General features: G+C 48.4%; 2 protein-coding genes across 3 annotated transcripts in view; both read right to left on the bottom strand.

The window, feature by feature from the left end:
- ESYT1 (extended synaptotagmin-like protein 1) overlaps positions 1 to 2201 on the bottom strand; it is a 16366-nt gene extending 14165 nt beyond the window's left edge. Inside the window, exon 1 of the mRNA XM_005876770.2 lies at positions 2186 to 2201. Within this exon, the coding sequence (XP_005876832.1) occupies positions 2186 to 2201 (16 nt within the window). The remainder of the gene's footprint in view (positions 1 to 2185) is intronic.
- A 3039-nt stretch (positions 2202 to 5240) lies between these two features.
- The window catches only part of ZC3H10 (zinc finger CCCH-type containing 10), a 5699-nt gene continuing 580 nt past the window's right edge, over positions 5241 to 10359 (bottom strand). For both annotated transcript variants that reach the window (XM_014548109.1, XM_005876726.2), the window contains exons 2-3: positions 9619 to 9682; positions 5241 to 8190 (exon numbers count right to left, since the gene is read on the bottom strand). In XM_014548109.1, the coding sequence (XP_014403595.1) occupies positions 6828 to 8135 (1308 nt within the window). In that variant the 5' untranslated portion in view covers positions 8136 to 8190; positions 9619 to 9682 and the 3' untranslated portion in view covers positions 5241 to 6827. The remainder of the gene's footprint in view (positions 8191 to 9618; positions 9683 to 10359) is intronic.

Genomic DNA, 10359 nt, shown 5'->3' with positions numbered 1-10359 from the left:
CTGGTCCTGGGCGCTGGGGCTGGGGCGGTCTCCCGGGGAGCGCTCCATGGTGCCTCCTCTGGGAGGACCCTGCGGACCCAGAGAGCCGCGGTAGGCTGCCCCCCTAGCAAACCGTAAACCCCCAAATAGGGAGGGGACTCCAAGCCACGCCCTTCCCTCCTGATGGTTAGGGTAGGTCCGCGCCGCAGAGACCGAGGTGGAGTCGGCATCTCCAAACCCCGCCCCTCTTCCGCCGGGAAGGGCGAGGCTCAGGGGAGGCAGGACCTCCCGGATTGGGCCAGAGTGCCAAGGGGGCGGTCTGAGATGGCGGGAAGGGAAGAAAGAGGCTGAAGAGCAGCACTGGACTGGCCAGGAGGGGAAGGCGGGATGGTGTGCCATTTAAACCGGAGAGGCGGGCCCGAGCTCCCCGCCGCGGGGCTGGACTGCCCGGGGTATGGCGCGGGCAGAGCCGCACCGCCAGTTCCTCGGTTTTCGGAGAGGAGTCAGGATTCCCTTCCACTCCATTCGGTTTGGCAGGATTTGGCCTGCGATTCCCACAGGTTCGTCTGTCAACTTTCCCTAGTGTTCATATCCTAAGCACTTTCCTTCCATATGTTCTGGCTGCCCTTAAAACAGGAAAGGAAATTACCCTATTTGGAATGAAAGTGTTCCATGACCTACCCCGCCTGTCCTGTCCTGAGTCCTCCGGCAGACGCTAGAGAAAACTGGAGAACCCGAGAATTACAGGGCTGAGATAATCCAGTCTTCAGGGAGGAGGGGGGAAGAAAGCAGGGTGAATAGGAAGTGAGCCTTTCTTTCTTTTTAGAAATCTCCAAGAGTTATTCAGTCCGTTCTAGCATAGATGGCTGATTAAAACTAAATCGGCTCCAAAAAGGGGGAGGGAGGCTCAGCTGCAGCAGAAATGATTACATTTCCAGACCCTGACGACTGGTAACATGAAAATAAGAAACGAAGAGTAATGAGACGATTCCATTTCTCACTTGCCGGAGTTAGAAGGAAGATTTGGGACACAGTCATATGTGGAACTAATGCAGTTCTACATTGTACTGTATATAGGTGTAGGAAGGGGAAATGCAAGGTACATTGATGATGACCACTATCACTAGTTAATTGGATTTAGAGGGTGTTGTCTGGGGACTTAGACACTAGACCAGTGGTCGGCAAACTGCGGCTCGCGAGCCACATGCGGCTCTTTGGCCCCTTGAGTGTGGCTCTTCCACAAAATATCACATGCGGGCGCGCACGTGCAGTGCGATTGAAACTTCGTGGCCCATGTGCAGAAGTCGGTTTTCGGCCTGGGCGAGTCTATTTTGAAGAAGTGGCGTTAGAAGAAGTGGGGGGTGTCAGTTGGTCTGGCGGGAGACGCGGCCCGGGGGAGGCGCGCGATTCATGCAGGAGTTGAGTGAGACTGGCTACGACTGTGGATGGGAGAGTTGGAAGGGGTCAACCTCAGCGAACGTACCTCAATCAGATTGAGGACGTTTTTAGCAAAGGCCAGCTTAGGAGTACCCTAATTAAGTTAATAACAATGTACCTACCTATATAGTTTAAGTTTAAAAAATCTGGCTCTCAAAAGAAATTTCAATTGTTGTACTGTTGATATTTGGCTCTGTTGACTAATGAGTTTGCCAACCACTGACCTAGACTAATTGGCCCTGGCTGGTGCACTCAGTTGATTGCCATCCCATGGTGGATTTGATTCTCGCTCAGGGCACATATAGGGTACATATCCAGGTTGGGGTAGGGGGACGTACAAAAGGCAACTGATCCATGTTTCTCTCCCTTTCCCTTCCTCTTTCTCTAAAATAAATAAAAACATATTTCTCTCTCAAAAAAAAAAAAAAACCCCACAAAAAACTGGACTAACTGGAAGCCCTAGAGGGAAGGGTTGGTCATAAAATGGTTAGTGTTTAATGCAGTGTTTGTGGAGCGTGTTGTATTATTCTGTTTGGTGCAATAGAGGAACTAGGGTTGATCTTTGAGGAAAGATTAGGTCTGCAGCTCATACATTTTATCTGGCTCTGCAGGGCATAGATTTCATCAGACTATGTTTCATCAAAGCTGCTAAAACCTACTCCTGCCCAATCTTAAAAATTTCTCATTTCCCTTTCTCTACTTCTCTGAGGCTTATCTAGACTATTTCATCCAGCTTGCAGAACTATATAAGAAACAATTTTCTACTTGCCTCCTATGTTCTCCATATTCTCAGAAGTGAGCAGGTAGAAAAGGAGCTCAAGGAGTTTGGAGGAGGTATGAGTGATCTGTTCCCCAACTGATGAAGCAGAACTAGAGGAGAAAAATGGATGAAGTTCCTTCTAGGAAAACCTCCCTATAAACTGAAATTTGCCAAGCACTGAAGTCCCTTAGGCCGGGAGATAGGAGGTTCTTTTTCAAACATCCCCTTTCTCACCATCTAGATCAGTGATTCTCAACCTTTCTAATGCCGCGACCCTTTAATACAGTTCCTCATGTTGTGGTGACCCCCAACCACAAAATTATTTTCGTTGCTACTTCATAACTGTAATTTTGCTACTGTTATGAATCGTAATGTAAATATCTGATATGCTATGTGTTTTCCGATGGTCGCGACCCACAGGTTGAGAACTGCTGGTCTAGATTATCAGACCCTTCTACTGAAGATGGTATGTGGAGCACAAAAACTCATCCTAGGAAGGTCTCTTCCCAGCTGGCTCAGGGGCCAAACAATCAGCAGCTGCAATGCAGGCACCAGAGCTAGTCAACAGGCTGGGTCCCCGCCCACTGACAATTCTGCTGCCCAGGTGCCACCTGGTGGTGATAAGCAATAAAAGGTAACAGGGAAAATGATGGTCACTTTTTTAGAGTGTCTAAGTGAGCCAGAGTGCTGAGACTTCCTGGATTTGCAATCTGCATTTATATGTAAACTACATTAGCCTAGGAGGCAGAGGATTGAATGTGGTCATCTGGTCCCAGCTCACAAGATGGAAGGGGCAGGGCAACAGAATTGGAGGAAATTTCCTCTGTATTATTCCTAGCAAGTTATAGCAAAGTAGTGGTCCCATTGTTGGATCACTCTACATTAGAACTTGGCTCCATACCACACTAGTTGTGGAACCCTGAGATGATTAACCCTCTTTAAACCTGCTTTCTCCTCTGCCAAATGGGTATGAGAATAATACCCATCGTGTTGTGCCAATTAGATATTGCAATTAAAGTGCCTTGCCTTAAATTTTAAATACTCAATAAGTATCTAGACCAGTGATGGCGAACCTATAACACGCGTGTCAGAGGTGACATGCGAACTCATTTTTTTTGGTTGATTTTTCTTTGTTAAATGGCATTTAAATATATAAAATAAATATCAAAAATATAAGTCTTTGTTTTACTATGGTTGCAAATATCAAAAAATTTCCCTATGTGACACGGCACCAGAGTTAAGTTAGGGTTTTTCAAAATGCTGACACGCCGAGCTCAAAAGGTTCGCCATCACTGATCTAGACCTCCCTGTTTATTTCCTATGCAGCAAAACAGGACCTTTTTCTCCACTGGGCAGCCCTTCAGATATTCCAAGTTATCTGTTGGGTCTCCCCTCAGTCTTTTCTTATCAATTTCTTTCAGCTCCTCCACTGGTTTGCCAGTGGCCTCTTTACAAATCACATTTAGAAGAATGCACAATACCTTAGGAGTTGTTTCACTCACAGACATGGAAGAACTGCTATATTTACAATGCATGCCTATGGTTCTGTTATCCTTATGGAGCTCCTGGAAAGGCCTAGAACATAGCAAGCTCTCACTATTTATGAACTGACATACTATAAGGACAAATATTTTTTAGCCAACTAGAAGTCCTGTGTTGTTCTCTCATTGTTCCTGTGTTGTTCTCATTATTGCTAATGTAGATCTCTGAATTTATTCCTCAGACAGGCTCAAGCAATTTTTTTGTTTTGTTTCCCTGACCAGGAATGGAACCTGCCACCTTTCAGTGCACAGGATGATGCATCAACCAACTAAGCCACACCAGCCAGGACACAACCAATTCTTTAGAGGGTCAACCAAATTGATACAAATTGACCCCTTGGATTTAGTCAATCCAAGTTACACTTTCAATATTACTTAATATGTCCTTGTGTTACTGTTGATAAGAGTCTTCCATATTTTTATGTTTTTAATAAAACATACCTCTTGGGTATATCACTAGAGATTTCTCTAACATGAATGCACTAATCAACATTTACTACGCACTCATGTTCAGTTTGGATTCCACCAAATTCTATTATTAATGGAACCATAATTATTCTTTTATTTGTAATGATTTAGGTGAGAAAGAGGAAAGCAGCTCCTGACATTTACGAACTGGCCTGACACAGCTAGGCTTCAGAGTTGTAGGGGCTGACCTGGGCTCATAGGTAGGAAATAGTGCTCTACTATTGGACAAATCTCACAAAACACCAACACAGGACAAGGGCACTCAGTGACTATGATGAAGTGAGGCAAAAAAGATCACTTCACAGTTTTGTTTAAGTACAAAGCAAGGTCAGTGTGCAAACCACAAGATGGCAAACACCTCCCTCACCCAGCTGAGTGACTACTTTTTCATTACCAATTACAACTTTGCTTCACTCTAGTCTTCCCTTTATCGGGATAAAAATAAAGAAACCCAATCAGACCTAGCCGGTTTGGCTCAGTGGATAGAGCATCGGCCTGTGGACTGAACAGTCCCAGGTTCGATTCCAGCCAAGGGCACATGCCCAGGTTGTGGGCTCAATCCCCAGTCAGGGGCATGCAGGAGGCAGCCAATCAGTTATTCTCTCTCATCATTGATGTTTCTCTCTCTCTCTTCCTCTTCCTTCCTCTCTGAAATCAATAAATATATTTTAAGAAAAAAGAAACCCAATCATAGAATTATCTATCCCGCTTTTCAAAGAGCACTCAATCCAGAATGAAGTCCCACTTCCTTAAACCTTCCCCCAAATCGCTTAACCAAAATACAAGTCCTATAGCTCCTAATACCCTTTCACTTTCTAATACCACAGTTCCCCATGGCATGCTCTCTCCATCATTCCTATGAGCATTAAACCCAACTTGTTCAACTGCAGGTGTATTCCTGGTGGTCTCTAGCTGGAGGATGTTAATAAAGGACATACAATGTATAGTTTCCCAAATCTACCTCTTCCGAGATACTTAGCAAAAAGAAATAAAGTTAATGGGTCAGCATTGGGCTGGGATGAATTCATGTTGGTATCTATGATCACACTTGTCTCTAAAGATTCATAAACCATCTCTTTAATAATCCAAACTTGTGCTAGAAAATCAACATTTAACTTATCAATGCGTAGTTTCTAAAATCCACAAACAATATTTTAGTATTTGCCCATTTTTAGTCTTTAGATTCTTTTTTTTTTTTTTTTTTTACTGGCCTTGCCTTGACCTAGCCCACCAACTCCAACCCCAGGTATATCCTGAATGATCAACCAGACAAGAGAGCAAGAGGTAGCAGGAGATATGATGGGGGAGAACACAGGATCACTGTCTCTACCCCAAAATCAACAATCCCCTTAGATTAGACACCTGAGTTGTTTCCCCTTATCAGCTATGAGCTGAGGAGGAACTGAGGTTTGGCTATTGGGGCCCTCAGCCTTGACGTTTAATTAACTTTAAAACCAATGTGGTCCTATGTGGAAGCAGAGGGAAGGAATGAATTCTGAGACTTGTATCCCCAGAACTCTCCTTTTCCCAGCACCTCCCAAGCCTTAAAGGTGTAAGGCACTGGTAACTATGGAAGGGATTGGAGGGACATTAACTGCCATCAATAACTAAAGACAGCAACCGCAACCCGCCTTGCTCTGTTTGAATAAGGGAAGGCTCTGTCAATACAGATTCCATTCCCATTTTCCAGCACATCCACCCTCCTTAGTACCTGCCCCCCTAAATGACCCTAGGAGCCCTGGTTACTAAGGCAACCTGGGAATAGTTCATGCAGATAGAAACCAGAACAGATGGGACTATTTTTAAACTGGACTAGGTGGCTCCAATGCTTTTACCTCACAAAGTGCCTTCCCCAAAGTCTCATCTGGTCTTCCTCTGGGTCCCTACCCTTGTTCACTGGTCTCCATCCAACTTTATCCCAGCTCTGAGGGTGGGGGGTCTTTATCCCATTTTGGCATGACATCTATTTACTGCTCCCATATTCCACACAGGAAATCTAAGCAAGTTTTCACTGACTTCATTTGTTAAAAATAATTGTTTTTTTTTATTTCTTTGGAAAGTGGTGGGCCCTGCCCTATGAATTTCCAGGCCAAGCCAAGGTAATGAATCCTCCCCTAGTCATTGGGCTGGATTACTATGGTCCCTGCCTTGCTACAGGCCCAGGAGCAGTTATTGTCCAACTCAACTACGTCCCCAATTGTCTGAAGGCTCCTATTAGGCCTCCTCTTCTGGCCACCCACTTCCCAATCTTTCCTGGCTTTCCCTCTGGGCACTGTTTTCTTCCAAAGCCAGTGCTGGACCTGTGCTGAGCAGAAGAGAAGACCAGGCATGTCCCCATCTTCCCATCAGGGGACATTCAACCCCTCAGTCAGTCCTTCCTCTCTGCTGGCTCCAGTCTGCATCCCTATGCAAGCCCCCTCTGTGAGACTTAAAGATGGACAAGAGGGCCCTCATAAAAGGGAGGTGAGAGAAAACCCACCAGCCAACCCCTTCTCAGAAGTAAACTCCTTGTAGTCTCTTGTCCTAGTTCTTGAATAAGCCCTTAAGACAGGGCAGGGAGGGCTAGGCGAGTGGGTGGGTAAAGGACTCCCCGGATCCCAGCCTGGGAGGCTATACCATGGGAGTGTCCAGTAGTAGCTCCATCAGTGTGGCATGGCTGTGATACGCATGCTCTGGGAAGCAATGGGGTAAGTCACCATGGGAGTGGTGGTGTGGCTCATTGTGATTCCTGCCAAGGGTTGGGCCATCGATACAGCCACAGGGGCCACAGGAGCCACAGATACAGCCACAGGAGCCATGGAGACAGGTGGGGGTGCCATTCCCTGGGCAATTGTTTGAGCCAGAGCAGCTGACAGTGGCGTGATCTCTGGATTCAAGTGTGGGGGTGGGGGTGGTGGAGCAGCAGGAGGTGCAGCATTAGTTGGGGGAGCAGCTGGAGCTCCCGCGGGGGCTACCAGTTCTTGCTGAGACACAGGCCGAGGCTGTAGAGCCTGGCTGCTAAGAGTAGTATGAGTCTGGGCAATGCCATGGTTAAAAGTGGCAACAGTACCCACAGTGGGAGCCAGAGTCTGCTCAGTTGCTGGTGCAGTGGAGCTCAGGGTCATGACCTTGGCCTGATTGCGGAACTGGGCATTTTGTTCCAGGAGTACCTCATTGGTAGCCAGAAGATTGCTGACCTGCTTCTTTAGCTCCTCTACCCGCTTCCTGAGCATGGCATTCTCCTCTTCTAGCAGCCTGCACTCTACCCCTCGGGGTGGAGCCAGATTATAGTCATAAGATTCAAAATGGGGGCCATCTGGGGGACAGCATCCACCTCGCCGGCGCTTGGGACCTGGCTCATGGTCCTCAAAGCCCCTGTCAGGGAGGTCATAGATATCATAGAGATCATGACGTCGTCCTGGGGGGACTGGGCCTGTTGAGCCCCCACCACCAGTGCCTCCTCCACCCCTAGTATCAAATTCAAAATCCCGTTGTAGATGACGGAACTTGCACTTGGCTCCTCTCTGGCAGTCACCTTTGAGAAAATCCCGGCAGATGGGGACCTCCTCCTTGCCATTCGGTAGGTCAGCTGGAGAAAGGCCCAGGCCTGCTGCGACTTTCTGCCTCAGCCGAGGGGGAAGCTCTCCTGTCTTCTTATAGCCATCCTCATCCTCCTTGGAGCCATGGATGAATCGGCAGTTTGGGCGACTACACTCCTTGTTCTGGAAGTCATGGCAGAAGATGAACTCATTTTTGCTCACCCCCAAGTTGGACACCTCACTCATGTCTGGATGGCGATACCGGCAACGCTTGCCTCGCTTGCACACATTCCTCAGGAAGTCTCTACAGATGGCATCTGAGCTGGCCCCTCCATTGCCTGGCCCTGTCCCACTGGCCTCCTCGCTGCCACCACTTCCAGGGCCTCCACCGCTGCTCCCAGTGCCGTTGGCATAGCTGTCCCGGTCAGGCATCCTGGTCCCCCCCAACTCAGGGCTTTCTTCTTTTTCTTGCCACCCTTGGTGACCACTAGGAAAGAGAAGAACTGTGTCAAACAAGAGTCCTCCGAGAGGCCACACTCTTCCCGACTTTAGTGGTAGGCAGTCCAACAAGAGGCAGGCCAGAGGGGCAATGGCTTTGGAGATGGAGAACCTTAGGGGTGAGAATTCTGCCCAGACTGGCTGGCTTGTCACAAGTCCCGCCCTGGCTCTTGTGCACCTGGTCTGGGACAGTGATTCACACTTGCCTGGCTAATGGAGAAGGGAGGGAGCTGGGGGTGAAGCCATCTCATCTCACTAATGAATGCAGGCCAAGGAGGGGGCAGGGATAGAACAGTACTGGATTTTATTTCCCCTTTTGAATTGACCTTATTAAAGTTGTGGAAATGAAATTAAAACTGTCAGTGTCTGAATAGGCTAGGAAGGTACTGGGAATCGTGGCCAAGATGGGCTGGTGAGCCACTAGGGCTGTGGATAATGGAATGCTGGTGACAAAACTTCCCTTAACCCCTCTTCTATGGGATTTCAGATGAGGGCTCTGTGAAGTATCCTATCTCTAGACCCCAGGAAAGCTTGAGTGAAGAGACTTGTGTCACCACCCTGAAGGCAGTCCCTAAACCTGTCATTTTTTAGTATTCCCTCCCAGCTCAATACCACTATCAACCCCAGTGTGGTCAGCTCCCTCCTCTCCTATTTCAGGGGAAGAGTTCTCTGGCTAGGATCTCCACTTATAGACTACCAAAGGACAAAACCTATAGACTACCAAAGAACAAAAGCAGGAAGAAGGAGTTAATTTCACAGGAACAAGTGACCTTACTTTCCCATTCTATCCCCTCCTAACCCTCCACGGGAAGATACCACTGACATCAAACCACACCATTCCTCACCCCATAAAGATCCTCTTTATTTATAGACGCTATAAAAGCTTCTTAAGTCTCATCTTTCCCAAGAGAGCTCTGGAATGTCAGTCCACTGCCCTGGTTTTAGCCCGCCCCTCACCCCACCCCCCACAAGACTGGGAGTTCTGGCTACCATGTGTCTGACCTGGTAAACCTTTCCTAGGCAGTGTCCAGGCTCCCCCTGCTGTTCAAATAGGAAAACTTCATATTGTTTCCCCTGGAGTATAAGGGAATCTTTCCAATTTCTCTGGCTTTGATCTGCCACAACCACCACTTGGTTGCCTTGACTTTGCCTTCAGATCTCCCTAAAATGAACTGATCAGAGGCCAAAAATACAAGAGAATCTGTAAAAGGGTCCTTTTCCTCCAAAGGGAGGTAAGTCTCAGGATAATAGAAACAATCAAGTGGTAAGAGAGAAAATACGAACTTTTACTAAAAGGGAAATGAGCTGGTGAAAAATAAATGCCATCTTTCCAAGCCTGACCCACGGGCGAGTCCCACCAGGTACAGATAATGAGATATGGTTTCCTCCCACCCACTGTCCCACGAGTATTCGATACCTGAGGTAGCTCAGGTGAAGTCCGGGGCTCCTGTGGGTCTCCACCTCCACATCACTGCTGGGTTCTGAACAGGAACAAAACAGACACTTGGGTGGGAGAAAGGGTAGGAACGGAGGACTATGGGGTGACAGTTACAAGGCAGTCAGTCTGACAAAACGGCAAGAGCTCTGGGCACATCAAGATTTCCTCAGGGTTTCAACTCACTTCACCAAAGGGAGACGTTGCAAGTAAGAAAAGTAAGAGACAGAACTAAGCTGGAGAGCCGAAGGATGGGTTGGGTAACCAGCCCTGGGTGCACAAAGGGCGAGGGGAGCCCTGCCTCAAATGGAGGACATGGGGGTCAGAGTCCGGCTCAGGGTTGGGGTTAGGAACTCCGCCTGCGGAGCCGCGCAAGGGCCGCGACTGACAGTGCAGTGGGATGGCCGACTGGGCTTGGGGGCAGTGATTATGACGCCTCGCAACACCCGAGTTTGGAAAAGTCCCGTTTCCCGCAGCAAATCTTCTGGCTTGGCAGGTTCCGTGCAGTGCCGCCCGCGCTCGGCCGTGGGAGGTGAACAGGACATTAAGTGAACACGAGGTGAGGCGGGAGAGGGACTGCGGGTGACATCAGGCTGAGGGGATGGGCAGGGCTGTGACGTCATGGAGCTAGCGTCTGCTCGCCCAGCGAGGTCAGTTAGAAAAGGGGCTCGGCCCTGGGGCCTGAGAAGAGCCAGCTCGGGCCTGGGGGGCCTGGCGGGGCCG

The sequence above is a fragment of the Myotis brandtii genome, unplaced genomic scaffold (genome assembly GCF_000412655.1).
Source record: "Myotis brandtii unplaced genomic scaffold, ASM41265v1 scaffold496, whole genome shotgun sequence".
NCBI classification, from domain to species: Eukaryota; Metazoa; Chordata; class Mammalia; order Chiroptera; family Vespertilionidae; genus Myotis; species Myotis brandtii.
This window is presented reverse-complemented; position numbering and strand designations above follow the sequence as displayed.